Source organism: Carettochelys insculpta, chromosome 3 (assembly GCF_033958435.1).
Source record: "Carettochelys insculpta isolate YL-2023 chromosome 3, ASM3395843v1, whole genome shotgun sequence".
NCBI classification, from domain to species: domain Eukaryota; kingdom Metazoa; phylum Chordata; order Testudines; family Carettochelyidae; genus Carettochelys; species Carettochelys insculpta.
Window position 1 is genome coordinate 44375361 of NC_134139.1, and position 17479 is coordinate 44392839.

Here is a 17479-nt window from a genome sequence, read left to right on the forward strand (position 1 = left end):
CAAGCTTGGGGCTCACAGATCTGTCCTGCCCCTGCGGGGGAGGGAGTAACCCCTATTTGTATTGGCATTTCCCATCCCCCTCATCTCCTGGGACAGGGTCTGGCTCCATCCCCAGGATTCTCAGCCTGGTTCCGTGCAGCCTTGTTATGTGGGCTCCCCAGCCTCTACAGGGACCTCCCAGTACCTTGAATGTGCAACCCTGGTGCTTGTCTTTTGTGAGCAAGCAACTGGTATGTTTTCCCCCAGGCATGTCTCAGATCAGTGCTCCTGAGGGCACCCTCTCAGTCACTGCAGGAGTAACCTGGACCTCTCCCAGCTATCTGCCTCAGAGAGCTTGGCACTTGGGTGCCGCTGGAGGCAAAATGAAGCTGAGCACCTGTGCCAGTACCTTCTGCCTTGCACTCACTGTTCCCCCTCGGTGTGCCCTGGGCCACCCTTTCTGACTTCAGGATCCTGCTTGCAGCAGCTTGTGTCATGGGTCTGGGCTTTCAAGTGGGAATCCATAAAACCCAACCCAAATCTTCTGCTCTGATGGTTGTGTGGCCAGAGGGGCAGCAAGATATTCATAGACCACGTGGAGTAGACCTGCTTGCCTGGCTGGCAGGGTCACTGCTCACCTGGGACTGCAGCCAGTTTCCCCTGGGCTCCGCTGGCCCCTGGCCTGCAGAGAAATGCTTGGTACAGTTATAATGTTACTGTCTGGGGGGGGGCTGAGGGCTTTGGACCTGGCTGCTAACCCTCGGTGAAGCCAGGGCAGAGGGCCATCAGGGCTCTGTCACAGCTGCTCATTCCCACGCAAGCAGCTGGCTCAGGCAGAGAATTGGCAGGTGAGAGGCCAGCCAGCAGTACAGATCCCAGGGCAGGCTGCCATGGCCGTGGGACTGTAATTGCTGTGCGCTCCCTAGGAGCAGCAGGTCCTGCCAGTGGAGACTGTTCAGTCACTTCTGTGCAATTACCAGCTGATTTTTCCACAGATCAGTAGCCTCTTAGCCTAGCACACACCAGCCAGGCCTCCATCTTGACTCTCGTGAGCCATGGGCCTAAGGCCTCTGGGCAGCCTTCCCTCACTTCCCTCCAGAATGGAGCCCCTTGGTCAGGATTGGGGCAGGCCCCATGTGCTCTGAGAGCAGCAGCCTCCTGCAGCCGGACATACGAGCTGGGAAAGCTCTGCTAGCTCCTCCTGTGGGGCAGGCCTGTTCTGAGGGTGGGGAGGGTATTGTGCGGGGTAGCGGCTGACCTATGCCCAAGTGATGGGCAGCAGCTGAGCAGGTTACGTTGAGGCAAGTGCAGGGTATTTGCTAGGCCTGTGTGGAGCAGGCAGAGCATTGCAGTGTTGCTTGTGGCTCTACCCCAGCCAGTCCTGGCTCTGCTTAATTCCCTCTCACTTTCTCCCTAGCTTCCCTATGAGCTGCAGGACATGGTCAATAAGCATCTGCACAGCACCCAGGGGTCCCCAGGTCCTGGGCAGGAGGCTGCACATACCCTGGCCCCATCGGATGTCGTGCCCACCTCAGTTATTGCCAGAGTCCTGGAGAAGCCAGAGTCACTGGTCCTGAACTCAGCCACGTCCAGCAGCGGTAGCTGCCCCATGGCTGAGGATGTTTTTGTGCACGTGGACATGAGTGGAGCCATGCCAGATGCCTGCCCCAGCCTGGGGCTGCCTGGGAAGGAGAGAGGGGAGGTGGGAAAGCAGCAGAATGGGGGCTGCAAGCCACAGAGCAGTGTGGAGAGCCTGCCGGAGGAGGTGCCAGCCTTCGAGAAGCTGAGTCCTTACCCCACACCCTCCCCTCCCCACCCCATGTACCCAGGACGCAAGGTGATCGAGTTCTCCGAGGACAAGGTGAGGATCCCGAAGAACAGCCCCCTGCCAAACTGCACCTATGCCACGCGACAGGCCATCTCCCTGAGCCTGGTGCAGGGTGAGGACGAGAGCAGTGACCGGCACCGGACGCACCCCAACAGCCCTGGCTCAGAGGGCCGCCACTCTGCCTCCAGCTGCTCCTACCAGCCATCTCCCAAGGCAGCGCGGGCCCATGGCTCCTCGCAGAGCAGCCCTTTCAGCAGCCCACCCCAGATCCCCAGCGCCTTTGCTAGCTCAGCCAGCTCTGAGGAGGACCTCCTGGCCAACTGGCAGCGGATGTTTGTGGACAAGGCGCCCCCCACTTCGGAGCACATCCTGGTGAGCCGCACTTCCTTCAGCCGTGACATGGCACCGGAGCTCCAGAAGCGATTCAGTCGCTCCATGCAGGAGCTGGGCAGGGTGGCCTCAGCCTACTCGGACGGTGAGGAGTCTGCGCAGAGCTGCAGCTGGACCGTGAGTCGGGACTCAAGCGTGGACACAGATAGCACAGAGTCCCGAGCCCGCAGGAGCCATTTGTCCTCCGACTATGGCACAGACTTCTCCCAGGATGAGGCCCGGAAACTGCTCCAGGGTGGCGGTGAAGGTACTGCTGAGCCCAGCAGCCCCCCGCCAGAGAAGCACAAGGACTATGTGGACCTAGTCTCACCTGGAAGCCCAGCTGAGGAAAGAGAAATGCTGCTGCAAGCGAGCAAGGAGAGCAGAGTGGGGGGAGCTGTGGAGGAGAGTGGAGAATGCAGGAGCAAGCCTCCTTCAGGGCGGCCACACCGCAGCCCCAAGAGGATGGGAGTCCACCATCTCCATCGCAAGGACAGCCTGACGCAGGCGCAGGAGCAGGGCAACCTGCTTAACTGAGGCGGGGCAGGGAGCAGTGCCCCAGGGCCGTGCTGCAACCACCTCCCCACCAGGGCTGCCTCACCATTCATGGGGTTGGTGTCCAAGGGGCTCTATGCCCACCTTATATTTATTCTGGTTTTGATACCAGGAGGAGCCGGGATCTTGTCAGCGTTCATCCCACCAGAACACACACTTGGGGCCTCGCTCACCCTGCTGTGTGTCCCCGTGCCCATGCTTATGCCTAGGCCAGCCACTCCTTTGGTGCCTGCTCTCACACTCAGTCTTTCACTCCAGCACCTGTGCCCTTACCTCGGTGACATGCCTGCCCTCTCGCACACGCTCATAGCCGCGCTCTGGCACCCACACCCCTGCTCTCATTTTCAGGCTGATGCTGATGCTTATGTTGGTACCCAGGGCTGTTGAGCTCCCACTTTTCAGCTTGTTCCAACAAGTAGAAACTCTTTGTCCTGTACTTGTCTGATCCCCGTGATCCCCTGCAGGCTCTGAGTGGGGCATGAGGACCGCCCTGGGTGCTGGCTGCTCCTTGCCGCCTGCCCCACTGGTGCAGTCAGGAGTATTGAACTGGGGACTTTTTGTTTTGCTATTTTTTGTCCGTGTTGTCCCTGCCCCCCATCCTCTGTTGCCATATGGACCTCTGGAAACCAGATGGCAGCGGTGGCTGGCTCTCCTTCCCAGCTGCCTGTGTAGATCACTGCTGCTAAGCTGGGGAGCCTGGCCCAGCACGTGACTCATGCAGAGGCAACGCACTAGGAGAGTCCCAGTTCCCTGTGCTGTGGGACTGGGCCATAGCTGCCCCCTGCAGTCGCTCAGCCAGGCTGGCTTGCAGAGTTCCCATGGCAGTGGCTGCCATGCTGTGGGTTGAATGGGACGTGTTTTGTCTCTCCATCGCTTGGTGCTGTTGCGCTGGCCTGGCTCTTGATTGAATGATGCTGATTCTCTGCTCCTGGGTCTTCCCCTCATTTTTCTTCTTTCCGGGCCTTTGCCTTTAAAAGGTTTTGCTTTTCTCTTCCTGCATAAATGAACATTGTAGCTGACAGCCAATCCATTGTCTGCCCGGGATGAGGTCCTGCTCTAGAAGCCACCCACATCCTTCCCATCCTTGCCTTCTCCAGTGGAGCCATATGAGCTGCAGGGCAGGCTCTTATGCCCAGAGAGCAATACCTGAAGGATAGTCGCAAGCCATCTCTGGGCAGTGTCTCAGCCAGGCCCCGTGGAGAGGGGGAGGAACGGGGCTTATTGCTGCTGTGTGCAGATGCAGTACCTCACGGCTCAGCAGTGGTCCTTCGGGAAGGCCCCTGTGCACAAACACCCCTTCCTCCAGCTGGGTCCTGGCTTGGCTCCAGTACCCTTCCAAGGCCTTCCACATAGGGCTGGAATTCTGTTGGATTCTCCTTGTGTTGAGTGTTCGGTGTTTGTGTGTTCAGTGTCTCTGGGGTGGGAGGGGAGAGGTCCCTAGTGTGTGTGTGTATATATATATTGTTTGGTGATAGAGCCCCAACATCTCGTTACACTTTTCTAACCTGCCCTGGCCTATGTGGATTTTTACCTCTGCAGTCAAAGTTGTGACCCTGCTGCTCCTTTGGGCTGGGGAACACCCTTTCTTTGGCTGTGGGCAGTTTGAAGCTGGAGATGTTTTGTCCTCCTTCAGTTAGTGAGCTGCTGCTCTGCCTGTTGGCTGTGTATGGGGGGTTCAGCCTCTCCCTGCTGGAAGGAAGCTCCTATTCAAACACCCTGCAAGTGATACTGCCCTGGGGCGATGTCCCTTCCTAAGACCTTCTGTTTGTAGCTGGTGGCACTGAGGGCCAATGCTTTGTGCTCAGCTCCGGCCCGGAGGCTGCAGGGCCTGGGAAAGGGAACACTTTGCTCTCCCGTGTACCTTGGCCCAGACTGGCTGCTTCCTGTGTGGGTAGGTTTGGGCATTCTGGCCATGAGCAGTGGCCTGTGCACTTGCCTGGTTCCTGGCCACTCAGCTCAGCGTGGAGCTGGGGCAGGACTCAGTATTTCAGTGCAGCTGCTCTAACAAATTGGTGCTAATGTTGGGAGCCTCTCCTCAACCTGCAAGGTACTAATCCTCAGTCTCCGGGAGGGGAGGAGGTCTTTGCTCTGCCCAGCTCAGCTCAGCTCAGCTCAGCTCAGCTCAGCTCAGCTCAGCTCCTCTCTCGTAGCCTCCTTGGAGCGTGAATCCTGAGCTCCCAGCTGCTGCCCCCTCTCACCCCCTCTGCATTTCCTAGCCACAGGCCTCTCCTGTTCACTGGGTTCATAGGCCCAGAGTGGCCCTTGTCAGCACAGCTTGACTCCAGGCCTAACTTTGAGCTTCAGGTGCATGGTGGGTGCGTGGCACTGCTGGCTGAGGCTGGCCGGTGCTGTGTCTGCTTGTGGAGCTGGTTAGGGCAGGTAGGCCCAATCACTCCCCTCTCCCTGTGAGAGGTGTTTCCCCTCAAGGCTTAACCCCAAGGTCCCCAGGGGTTGCCCTAAGCAGTTCAGACCCACATGAGAACCACCTGAAGCAGTGGGTGTGCTGGTCCCTGTAAGGTGAAGCTAATCTCCCTTTTGCCTGGATCACACCAGGCTAGAAGTGAGGGCGAGGGGAAGGGAATGCCCACAGGCCCAGGCCAGGCCTTAGTTCTGTAGTGCCATCTCCTTTGGAGGGTGACCAGGCAGGAATGGAGCCTGTGAGAGGACTGCTGAGGAGAGTGTTGTGAGGCCAGGAGAGAAGGAACAAACGGCTTCTGGGCTGCATCCAGGGGGCATCAGGTTCCTGCCCGTTGCACTAATACTAGTGTCTGGCAGTACAGAAGGCCTCTACTTTTCAGTGTTCCACTCCAGCCTGTCAGTCTGCAACTACTGGGTATTTTTTGGAGATTTTCAAACTGATGTATATTTTAAAACCAGAAATAAACTATTTTAAAAGTACACTGTGGTGTGGGCGCCAGAGGCAGGTCAGTCTCTGTGGCTGGGGCCCTCCTATGGCAAGCTGCTGTCCCAGGGGTGTGCAGGTCCTGCCTGCCACCTGTTAGCTCATCAGGGATAAAGCCAGCATATAGCTTGTCTTTTCAGATGATGTCATGTTTCTTCCTTTCACCATTTGGTGTTGTCTGCACTTTAATTACACAGTGTCTGTTCAAGATGTCTCTTTGCACAGAGAATCTACTTGGAGCTCCCCAGGAACAGAACAACAGGGCCAGGGGAGGTGAGTCTGTACTGGTGATTGACAGAGAAGTCAGACCAGCGTAGATGCTATGGGAGCTGCTTCATTAGCCATGGTGAATATTGTCAGGTGCTCAGTCTCATGCAGCCCAGCAAGTTTCCAGAAGGACTCTTGCTTCCAGCAGTAATTGCATGTCATTGACTTAGAAGCTGCCCCTACCAACAGGTGCTCACTTCTTTGAAGGGTGCCTTTTGCATGATTATTTTGTGATCCAAAACTAGCTGGTGTAAAGTTTCCTGGTTTCAGATTTTGGAAGTGTAGACACCCTGCAGAGCTCACCATCATTTAACCAAAACCACCCTTGCAGCAGACCCCCAAGAGTAAGGGTTGATGGGAGAAATGGGCACTGTAAAGCTCTGGACCGTGTTGAATCTGGCTGTGTCCCTGTGCTGTAGTTCCAGGGCTCAGTCTAACACCTCTTGTAACTTGCCTACAGGCACCAAACTCTGGTGCCAACCCTGTCACGCTGGGTGATTTTTTTTTTTTTAAAGCCCCAATCCCTGAACCCATGTGATTTAGATGAGACTGGCAGCTTTCATTTAAAGAAGTGTCTTTCTGACCCTTGTGGGTTTGGAGAAAAGCTGGTCAATATGAGCCAAGAACGCCTAAAGGCTCAGAAAGCAAAAGGCAAAGGAAAAGAACCACTGTGTAAATGTTACTAGTTTTGATTCTATGCCAGTCCCATAACTCTGGGGGGCCTGACTTGTGATTTTTGAATATTTGATGCTGTGAACCGGCCTGGAAGAGGCTGTTGAAGTGTGAGGGATAAAGGGGCTGCTGAGCTCATACAGTGACGTTCACTTTAGAACACCTTAGGAAGTCCCTGGCCAAGACCTGACAGCTAAGCAGAGGTAGTCGTGTGCTTGCCTGCCTCTCCCTTTCGTAGGTGGGACTGATCCAGTGCTGCCCCCCTGCTATGCTCTCCTCCTTTTCTCCCTTTTTAATTATGGCTCCTGCTCCCTTTGTGTTCCTATAATTAATGATTTTGTTCCGTGCTCCTGGGAGCAGCTGCTCCTGCTGCCCTTTAATCCTACACCCTAATTCCAGCTCTGAAACACAGCCCCCCCACCATGTGGCTCCAACAAGGTGCAGGGGGCACTTGGCCCAGTGTGTACCTGGCTGCGTAGGCACTGGCTGGCTCCTTCCCCACAGGGGGTGTGCTCTGTGCCAAGTTCCCTCTAGCCCTGCCTCTCCAGCACGGTTCCACCAAGGGACCCAGCCCCCTCCCTCACTGCATAGGCAGTGTGTGACAGAGAGCTGGATTTTAGTCTTTGAGGGACAGGAGCTGGACTTGGTTGGAGTGGGTGGGCTACCACTGCTAGTCCTGCTTTTGTGGAGGGGGAGGATTGGGGGAGACTTACTCTGTGTTTAGTACGAAGATGGGAAAGAGGAACAGGCGTGTCGGTCCCCTTGGCTAATGTGAGAGGGCATGAAGCTTGTCTTCTGCCCCTTTCACAGGAAGAGCATGGAGGTTTGTGGATATTATGGAATTTAGGTACGTGGTCATCCAAGGGACCCCACTCTAGGCTCCTGGCTTCTCAGCCATCACCTCTTTTAGGAGATCTGTGTGTCTTGCCCTCCTGACAGGTTTGTTTCAGGCTCTGCGGTTCCCTGCCTGCACTGTGAACTCTGCAGCCAGCCAGGTTGCCTAGAGTGGCTTTCTGTTCACAGGCTCTGGACAGTGTTACAGCCAGCAATTATTTCTGTTTTACCACACAGCTCTTGGGAAACAGGCACATTCTTAACCTGAAAACATTACAGAGAAAACATTAAAAGAACTACGCCCCTGTCTCTGGTAGGACAGAGGATTGGGGTCCACTCTTGGACAGAAAGGCCAGTCCTTTTGTTGGATTGGGAAGAAGATCCTGAGTCAGTGTAAATTCAGGCAATCTCTAAAAATCCTTTGTTGGTCTGTGGAGGATGCAGTTTGAAGTATTTGTGAGCTCCTGTGGGAAGTGATACTTCTGTGGGGGGTGACAATGTACCTGATTTGCCTTAATTCCCATCCACTGTTACTAGTTTCTGGAGGAGCTATAGCTGCTGTTCCTCATAGAGAACACATATCCTACGCGGTCATTTAAAACAAAAGATCCTTGAGGATGCTGCATGGGGATGCAATGTCTATCACATCTTCTCCATAGGTTACACAAAGTCCTGGCTTACTATAATATACGAACTTTAAACAATGAGGACTTTCAAGGGCAGTGCAAGAAATTGCCCTAAGGCCCACAACCTTCTATACAGATGGGAGGATGAGGAAGGTGCAGGGAAGGAGCAGATCCTTTGTTTTTAGGCTCACCTGAGGTAGTGCAGCTTCAACAGCACATTGCCCATTGGCACAGCTCGAGCACTGGGGTGGAGGTAGCCCAAGGAACACCCCTGACTGAAGCCCATTGTAATGCCTTGTAACAGCATCTCTTTACACTTGCATGACGGCATTGAGTGAAGGCTAGCACACCCCAGTTCCTAAGTCTCCCACACCTCTGCCTGCAGCACCTAGATTTTCACTGATCATCTCCAGCAAATTCTGCTCTGCTCTGAAGCTGTTGACAGGAGAGCTAGAGTTACCAGAGCTCCAGGATTAGAGGGGCAGGGCCCTCTTCATGCAAGGTCTTTTCTCACTGTAATTCCCTTCTGGAAGAAGGGGCTTTGAAGACCTGGCTCAGCTTTGATTCCCTTTGGGAACATATGCTTTGAAAGTACCAGCAGTGAGCAAGATTTCAGTATGTTGCTGTAAACAGCAGTGAGCACTATGGGACAGAGAGGCCTCCTACATACAGGTACTAAATCTGCTGTCTCCCACAAGGCAGAACCAAGAACTACAGTACACAGTTCATCCAGCCTCATAGCCAGCTCTGGGTCATGGGGACAGAACAGTAGAGTCTGCCTATGTGGTGTCCGTTCACACACCCGGCCCAGACCCAGCACCAGCAAACATGCAGGGACTATGAGCTGCGCAGGCTAGGTATTGTGTCTTGGCCCAGCTCTCTGTGCATTATGTTTCTGGACATATGCATATATATGATACACCTAAATTCTGGGGACAACTTTGTGTTCTTTTCCAGATGCATCCTGGAGTTTCTGTTGGGGGCTGTCTGGCTTCCTCTGCTACCATGTTCGCCTGGCTTCCATTTGCAGCTCGGCTGGCACTGGCACCTCAGTGGAGGGCAGCTGCTGCAAGCTCAACAATCCCTTGCTATTGTTCTGCTGAGGGAAATCCCTGCTGCATTCCAGGGACCCTTTGCAATAAGCTTCTCTTCACTCCTTCAAGCAGTCTCTCCCAGCCCATTCAACACCCTTCCCTGTCCATGGGCGCAGGAACAACAGAGCCTCCTGCAGCATGAGCTGTGCTATGTCTGTGAACTTTATAAAACTCTCCTCAAGACACTGGTACAAGCAATAGAAAGAACATCTGTTATACACAAATATACACCTCTGAATAAATACAACCTCCAGCATGTGGGTCAGGAATGTACAGCGGGGGGGGAGGCGGGGAGGGCATGTGATCGAAATATGCAGTAAGTGGACAAGCACAAGCAGCTGACAGAGCATGTGACAGGGACTCGTAGATTCACTCAGGCCGGGATCCAAAACTCGGAGCCGAAAGGTGGCCTCAATGGGACTTGAGGGGTGTGAATATGCAATCGGGACAGGCCTACAGGAGGCATGTGGGCACAGCAAGGTATGCACGCAGCACAACGTTCACCTAGCATGTGTGGTGTGAACATAGACACAAACACGCTCCAGGCACGCATTGCACAGGGCCCACCCATATAGGCAAACAATGCTTTTCTGAGCAGGTGCCTCCAGAGTAGCCCAGTCACATCTCGGTTTCCGCTAATAGGCTCTCGCCCAGACCTGATGTCACCAAGACCATCTGGGAGCTGGGAGCTGTGGAGAAGGTGGGAGACAGAATGTTAGACATTTGAGATTTGCAAAGTTTCACCAATCCACAAGTCCAGCTCATTCCCCTTTAGCTGTGTTGGTGATTCACAGTTCACAGAAGCAAGCCACAGATCTGCCCCGGAAGCACATGGGAAGCAGCGTGGCGCAAAAATAAGGTGCCACGGGAGCACCAGCATCTGCACTTTGTTTCCCGGTTGACACCTGGAAATTTGCTCGCTTCATATTGTCTGAATAGAGGGTTGCCATGCAAATTTCTTGTTCATTTTTAGAGGAAGGTGAAGCTGGGAAAAGGACGAGACATGGCATTTCCTCATCCCATTGCTCCTGACGGCTCCAGCCAGCATTTGACTGCACAAAGAACTAGTCTGCCACTGTTGCCAAAGAAATTTTCCCCCAGACTCTGCCGAGCACCTTGAGGATGGCAGGTTTGGAGCTCAACATGCCAGATTTGCATCCCTGTTGAGAAAGCAATTTAAAAGGAGACCTTCTACCCATGTGCTCCAGGGATTCAAGTTCTTGCACCAGGAAGCGTTTGGGCCCAAATATTTTTGGACTGAAAGCCACTGTGTTGGTCTCTACATGGGCAATGAAATTTGAGAGACTAGGGCCAAGTACTGGTTGGATTTAATAGAATCTGGGTGTTGGAGCCAGGCTTCTGGGCATTGCTACACTGAGATGTCGGGGTACAGATAATTTTGATACATTATGAGCAGTTGTACGGGGTGTCTCTTTAGACACTGAAGTTAGGAATAAGGAGGGACAGGCATTGGCCAAAAATTGGCTGTATCTAGGTACTAGTTCTGAGTCGTTTTTGTGGTGCTATGGCATTGGGGTCTGGATTTGTTCTGTGCTGTAGGAGCAGCAGTATTAGTTCCTACTTTGATGGGAAAACTTGAGATTTTTGGTTAAAAAATGAATAGGATCTGGCTAGATTTTCTTTTTGCCTTTGCCTGTGATAACCCTGGTGGATTCTTATGAAACACTGGTACACAGTAGCTCATTGGAATCTCTATCTATCCCTTTTCATCAAATACAGCCACTGCACAGCATATACTGCCTGGTAACCCCATAAGTTTTACCCTCATTCAGACTGAAGGGGAATTTAAGGGAGCAGCCTGCAATGACACAATCTGGAATTTAGCTGAGACACCAGGGCCAACTCCCGGAGTCTCATGAAAAGACCCCTGGGAACTTTAATACCCATGTTCAGTTTTATGTCTCTGCTGAAAGAAGTTAATTCCTGGAGCATCATGCTGGGATGCTGGCATTGGAAGGAGCCCACTAAGACCCATCTCCACTTGTTGAAGAAGTCAGGTTAACCTGGGAGGCTTCTCCAAGTACTGACCCAGCCCATCTCTACTTAACTGGCTGATGAGAACTGAAGGCGGTTTGCATTCCATCCCATAATGAGATGGGACCTTCTTCACTTTCCAACCCCAGAGTGGTATACGCATCCTAGCAGAAAACACCCCAGAACCCTCATTCTTGCTAGCCTATCCAGGCCAGCCTTCTCTCCATCTCTCTGGAGCCCCAGAGGTCTTACTGCTCTGGCTGATCCAGGGGTTCTTCTCCCTGGCTGTGACTTCTTGAGCTTCATTCTCCTCCTCCTCTTCACCCTCAGAGAGCAGGTCTGAGATCTGCTGCTGCAGCTCAGGACTGATGCTGTTCTCTGCTAGAATCAGCGTCCGCAGGGCTGTTGGGTAATTCTGCACCATGTCCAGCAAGGTCTGAGCAGAACAAGAAGCAGAAGTAGGTGGATAGGTAGCAGAGATAGAGGTCAGATGGGGTTTAGAGCTGCTTTATACTCTCTTCATCCCCCCACACCCTGTCCTAGTTTCTTTTCTCTGCCCTCCGCTGGGTCTGAGTCAGTTTTTAGGGAAACTAAGAACTCTCTACCTTTTCCTGGGGAGAAGTTCAGGAGTTCCTGGCTATACCCAAGAGGAGATTACTCCTGCACAGCCTGCTCTCTGGTACCTGCAAAACTTCCCCTGGCATCTCCAGCTGTGTTCCCTGTAAGTCTGAGTCAGTGGGAATGGGCAATATCAATACCATGAGCTGAGCTTCTGTCAGAAGAGACTGCAAGAACTGGCTGGCAGATAATTATCAATAATCCACTCAGCTCAAGCTCTGCCCGCCCTAAACTCCAATACGTATTTACAAACCTAGTTCCAGAAACCAAACCTTCTCCCTCACTCACATTTCCAGAGAACCAAAGATGCAAAAACATCTGCTCTCTCACCAGCTCCACCACCTTACTTATTGGAGCTGAGGCAGAGGCCAGGTGCTTTGGGCTAGGGTTGAGCAGCACCTCCAAGGGCTGAGTGTCACAGGCTAGGGAACGAAACACAGTAGCAGAACTTTTAGGTGCAGAGGTTGCTCTGAGAAGAACATCCCATGATGTGGGACAAAGACCCAGAAGAAGGTATAGCTGAGATTTGGGACTGTTGGGCATAGGTGTCTTGGAGGTGCAGGTGATGGTATATCAGCATTAGGTACTCCTTACCTGGGCTGACTGGTCAGTAAGTCCTGTTCCTTCCAGGTCCAGAACTTCCAGGGTCCGACTGGAGGCCACGGCAACAGCCAGCATCCCTGCTACCTGGTCACCTGGAGGAGAAGAAAGCCAGGACCTGTCAGCAGTCTGGCTTCACACATCCAATGCGCTCACTGGGCCAGACAGATCCTGGGATAACCCAGCCGGGAGCCTACCCTGTCCCAGTGCTACTGCCTATGTGGCAAGAGCAGCTTGGAGGAGAAAGTGAAGTGCAGTTGGGTGTGAAAAGAGACGAGTCGGGGGTGGGATGGACTGTTGGTTGTGACTGGCTGATCTGGGGGTGAACAAAGAGAACTTGAAGGAAGATAGCAAGATTGTTTCTCTTCCAAGAAGTCTTTGTACCTCCATAGTGCCGTCCATCCTCCCATCCAAGAATCTCAGAGCTTCCTGTCATTACCGGGGGGAAGCTAAGGTGCAGAGTGGAAGTTACTGGCTCCAGGGTCAGAAAAGAAGTCAGTAGCAGAACCAAAAATATACCCCTTCAGCATCCTGGGTCCCCTGCCTTCTGCACTGACCACTAGCTCCCATTCCCTTTCAGAGGCAAAAATAAACACCAGGAGCCGTGACACCCTGTCTTTTGCTCTAACCGCTAGCCTATACTTCCTTTCAGAGCCAGAAATAGATCCTGGGAGTGCTCACTCCCAGACTTCTGCTCTGACTGCTAGCCACCACTGCCTCAGAGCCAGGAACAGATCCTAGGAGTCTACTGTCCTAGCTAGTGGGGATGGCTCCTATGGGGTGGGGCCCCCCCTGGCAGCCAGTCCCTTCGAAGTACTCCCCAGGAGTAGGCAGCATCACAGTAGAACGGGCTCCATCAGCAACCATGTTAGGGACTCAACACAGAGTAGAGAGCAGCCAGTCAGCAAGGGTCTCTGCCAGAGCAGGGTGCACATGGGGGGATGCAGCAGAGAGGGGAGGGAGACATTCCTGGCCTAATTTCCTAGGGCAAGGTGAGGTGGCCTGGTCCCTGCCTCACCAGCTGCCAATCCTGCTCCAGCAGCACAAACAGGAGACGGAGACTTGGTTTCCATGGCAACCATTGGCAGGCTCTTCTCCCCGTTTTAGCTGCAGAGAAAGAGCTGGAGGAAGGGGAGGGGCCCAGTCCAGCTAACAGCCTGTGGCTGAGAGGTAAGAGGGTGGGGATGGAAGGAAGCAGAGAAAGGCCTGAGTTGAGGGCTGACCCCGACTGACACCACACAGCCAATGGGCCAGAGTCTCAAGGGAGGGGACACAGTCTTTCCCCCCGAGGTTGCCTCCAGCTGCTAAATGTGTCTGATGCGTTTCCTGGAAGGAAATGCGTCCTTTTCACACGAACTATCAACACAAGTGGAATTATCTGACCCCCCCAGTCGCAGCACAAAGGACTAAATGGGCTATGAAGAATGAACTCCCACCTCACTAGGGTGACCAGATAGCATGTGAAGATTTGGGCCACTTGTTTTTTTAGGGGTATAGTAACCTATATAAGACAAAGCCTCTAATATCAGGACATCTTGTCACCCAACCCTTCACCTCCAGACCAGGGCAGGAAAGAGGCCCAGCAGAAGTGTCCATGTGGAGCAAGCTGCCATGCCAGTGCTCCCAGTGTGCCTGGCCTAGATTCAGTCACCAGGGCTATGAGACCAGCACTTTCATCGGCTGCAGACTCACACAAGGCCTGTCAAGCTAGTAGTTCAGAATCTCTCACGCCTGTGCTGCTCACCAAGGGGATTGTAGTCCAAGTTCAATACTCGCACCTGGGAGCTGTGAGCCACTGCAATGGCCAGGCGCCCCCAACCTTTGGCCGTGACACCTGGGTTTGCGCTCAGTGTTAACTCTTTAAGGCCTGGAGAAGAAAGAGAAGCCAAAGAACTCCCTAAGGACACAGACAAGGCACCAAACCTTCCAGAGAAGAACGGGCTTGGCCAAGTGTACAGCAAGGAAGTGGTATGGACTGGAGTTTCACAATTCCCTGGACCCTGATTGGTAGACAGGGTATGATTTACAAAATGATTATGTCTCAGAGGGGTAACTGTGTTAGTCTGTAGCTTCCCAGATAACAAGCAGTCCTGTAGCACCTTAAAGACTAACAAATTTATTAGGTAATGAGCTTTCATGGTAAGACCTCCTCTGGGAATGAAGACCCACAAAAGCTCATTATCTAATAAATTTGTCAGTCTTTAGGTCCTACAGGACTGCTTTTTATTTAGAATGATTATGGTCAATTGTCTGATTAGCACTACTTTTTGCAGTGCTGCCCCTTTGTTTGCTAGGAAGAAGCATGCTTGACCTTTGGCCCCCTTCCAACCCAATGCCTGCCTACCACAGACAACAAATACACTGGGAGGGGGCAATGGACAAGGGAGGGCAGGACAGGCAGGTACTGCAGCTTGAGTTTCAGGAGGGGTGACTGCTGTCTGTATGGTGAGCACATACATGGGGAGGACTGAGATCAGCAGCTGGTTAGAGTGCTGGAGTGAGAGGGCAGAGACAGAGCCCAGGCCTCAAACTTTGTCTCCTTTCAAGAGGAACTTATTCAGTCGGTGGACAGTTACTCCCTTCCCCATAAAGCAGCCACAAGGGATCATTCAGTGTTAATTCCCAGAGAAGCCAATAGGGTGCATGTACTGTAAATCCCAGGGCTGGGGCAGGGAGAGGGGAGATCGTAATCTGTAATCATTTTCAGTGCACCAGTCACTGCTTAGGCTTCAAGAGTGCAAAATATTCACACCAAATCAGAATCCAAGCCCTGCGCCTCCTTCTGTACAGGTTCGAACTCTCCTGTCATACAGCAGCAAACTGGCCGTCAGTCCCCACTAGCATCCTGCCAGTGGAACAGTCCACTGTACCAGGAGCCATGCTCCATTGGACACAGCTCCTCCCCTTACAAGTACACAAGGAGGAAGCCAAGTCTTTGCCCTGTGCAATTGCTTCTATACTAAGGGACTGTTTAACTGCAGTTATGCTGGGAGGAGAAGCCTCCTGCCATGTCTCAGCAAAGGAAGCAACTCTATGTCCTGCTCCCCCAAGGATACAGAGGTAGAGGAAGTTTAGCTCTGAGCAGAGGGGCCTGAGCCATATATGAATTCCACTGGCCACTGCATACCCCACTGACACTTTTGCTTACCTGACTTGGCTCCATCAGGAGGCAGAAGCCCACAGATCAAATTGATGCCCTCATCACCCAGCATGCAGTCTCCCAAGTCCAAAGCCACCAGTGAGGGATGGATGGAGATTGCTGGATTGAGGAGAGCTAGGCCAGCATCTGTCAGGGGACTCCCATGGAGGCTGCGTAAGCAAAGGCTAGGTATTATTAACATGCCTTCCTTGGGGCACTGGCTCAGCAGATGGGAACCAAGAAACAGGAAGAAGAACGTGAATGCCACTTCCTGGTAGGGGCAAAACTCCAAAATGCTTAATGTATGTCCCTGTATGAGGGAATTTAGTACAGATGGGGCAAAGGGGGCTTTGGTGACAGATGGCAGAGGGACAGAGACAGTCCTCTTGCTCAGCATGGGATGGGAAGCAGGGCTGGGGATTATAGGGGTACAGATTACTCCCTCCCATGTCAGACAGATGGGGGTCAAAGGAATTAGGCATGCAGATACCACCCCCCTTCCAATACAGGAAAGAGATGTCCTGATGGGATATGCCAGGAGAATCCAAATGGGAGGGGTGCATGGGTGGCCTCCTCCCAGCATGGAGCAGGGGCACTTGATACTCAAAATCAAGGATTTGGGGGTTTTCCCTGGGAGGAATTAATTTACAGAACTGAAAATCAACACAGAGCCACAGATGATAGGGTGAGGCAACCCTGTCAGGCTAGGCAGTGGGGGCACTGCCATGTGCCTACAAAAGTGCTCACTGGGGGGACAGGGATACTTCCCTTCTGGATGGTCACTCTTGCAGGTGGCACCTCTCCATGGCATCAGCAAGGTCTCCCCTACTTACAACAGAGACTGGATGGAGCGGTTTGTCTTCAGGGCTTCGGCCAGTTGCTTGACCCGGTTGATGTTGGACACAATTCCCAGGTTGAGGTTGAGCTGAGCCAAGGAGTGAGATTCTGCTACCCCCCGACAAATGCGCCCGAAATCCCGGTCAGAAATCTGGCAGCCCCGGAGTGACAGCAGTCGCACTGAGTTCTCCCGCAGACTCTCACAAATATCCCGGATCTCAGCACTGGATAAAGTCTCCCCAGAGATCTGGATAGACCCTGGCAACATCTTTCACCAGTTTTGGTAGTGAGGAAACAGACACCTCCAGAAGCTCCTGTGCAAGCTGAATCTGTGCAGGTAAATAACGTGCAAACTGAATCCTTGCAGGTGTGTGCAACCCAGGTCAGTGTAAGTAATTAGTGTGCAATGTGCATTGGTGCAATCAGTGCTAGGATATACTGTGCAAATCTAATTAGCTGTAAAGGATTTTGTGCAGTCCAGATTAGCCCAAGGCTATTGAACAATCTGGAGTGACGCAGGTAAGTAATGTGCCATATGGACCTGTGCAGGGGCAGCTGTGCAGTTCTAATCCCTGCAAGTAACCACGGTACAGTCTGGTGCCGTGCAGGTGCAATCGGGTCAGTGCAGCGCTGCTGTGCAAGGAAAGGACGTGCAGTCCCGAGAGGCAGGAAGAATCTCCACTGCTTGTAGCGGCTGCAAAATTCGATGCAATTACGGAGAGAGACCAGCGTGCAGTCCGGATGGAGCCCGATTCCGAGGATGCAGGAGAGGCGTGCAATCCGCAGCGGAGCAGGGGACTGCAGTGGGGATGCCCCGAAAGGAGAGTCTACGTCCAGATCGGATCCGGATCACCGCACAGATCTCACTGGATTCGGAGGGATCTGAGCCCGGCCGCCGATGACACGGGGAGACGGAGCCGAAGCAGCCGCGGCGCCCATGAGACCGGGGAAGGGGAGGGAACGGGGCTGCGCTGTCATCCGGCTTCAGAGCCGCATCAGGGGGCCGGGACCTCCTCGAGCGTGGATGATCCCTACCCCGGTGCCCAGCCCCCTTCCCCCGGTAGCCAGCCCGGGATCTCTGCTCTGCGGCTCCCTGCGCCCGTTGCACCTGCTCTGCTGGAGGCGGGACTCCGCTCCCGTGGCACCGGGATTCCCGGGGCGGAG

General features: G+C 53.4%; 2 protein-coding genes across 10 annotated transcripts in view; one reads left to right on the top strand and one right to left on the bottom strand.

Annotated features, from left to right (window-relative positions):
- TJAP1 (tight junction associated protein 1) overlaps positions 1–5794 on the top strand; it is a 53730-nt gene extending 47936 nt beyond the window's left edge. For all 8 annotated transcript variants that reach the window (XM_074989736.1, XM_074989735.1, XM_074989734.1 and 5 more), the window contains one exon: positions 1397–5794. In XM_074989736.1, the coding sequence (XP_074845837.1) occupies positions 1397–2713 (1317 nt within the window). In that variant the 3' untranslated portion in view covers positions 2714–5794. The remainder of the gene's footprint in view (positions 1–1396) is intronic.
- Positions 5795–9144: 3350 nt separating this feature from the next.
- LRRC73 (leucine rich repeat containing 73) lies at positions 9145–17456 on the bottom strand. Of its 2 annotated transcripts, XM_074989740.1 has the most exons (6): positions 16312–17456; positions 15488–15648; positions 14084–14206; positions 12334–12434; positions 11374–11557; positions 9146–9815 (listed from the first exon to the last, which is right to left on the bottom strand). In XM_074989740.1, exons 1-6 carry the CDS (start codon positions 16581–16583, stop codon positions 9745–9747), a joined length of 912 nt encoding a protein of 303 aa, XP_074845841.1. In that variant the 5' UTR covers positions 16584–17456; the 3' UTR covers positions 9146–9744. The 2 variants fall into 2 exon arrangements, with proteins under 2 accessions (XP_074845842.1, XP_074845841.1); XM_074989741.1 differs by lacking the exon at positions 14084–14206 and having other exon boundaries at positions 9145–9815.
- Positions 17457–17479: the final 23 nt, after the last annotated feature.

Coding starts and splice junctions, on each gene's coding strand:
- LRRC73 (XM_074989740.1), bottom strand. CDS start 16,583: ATGTTGCCAGGGTCTATCCAGATCTCTGGGGAGACTTTATCCAGTGCT. Junction 14,207..15,487: donor TCCTGATGGAGCCAAGTCAG/GTAAGCAAAAGT, acceptor TTTCTTCTCCAG/GCCTTAAAGAGTTAACACTG. Junction 11,558..12,333: donor TTACTGACCAGTCAGCCCAG/GTAAGGAGTACC, acceptor TGTTCTGCTCAG/ACCTTGCTGGACATGGTGCA.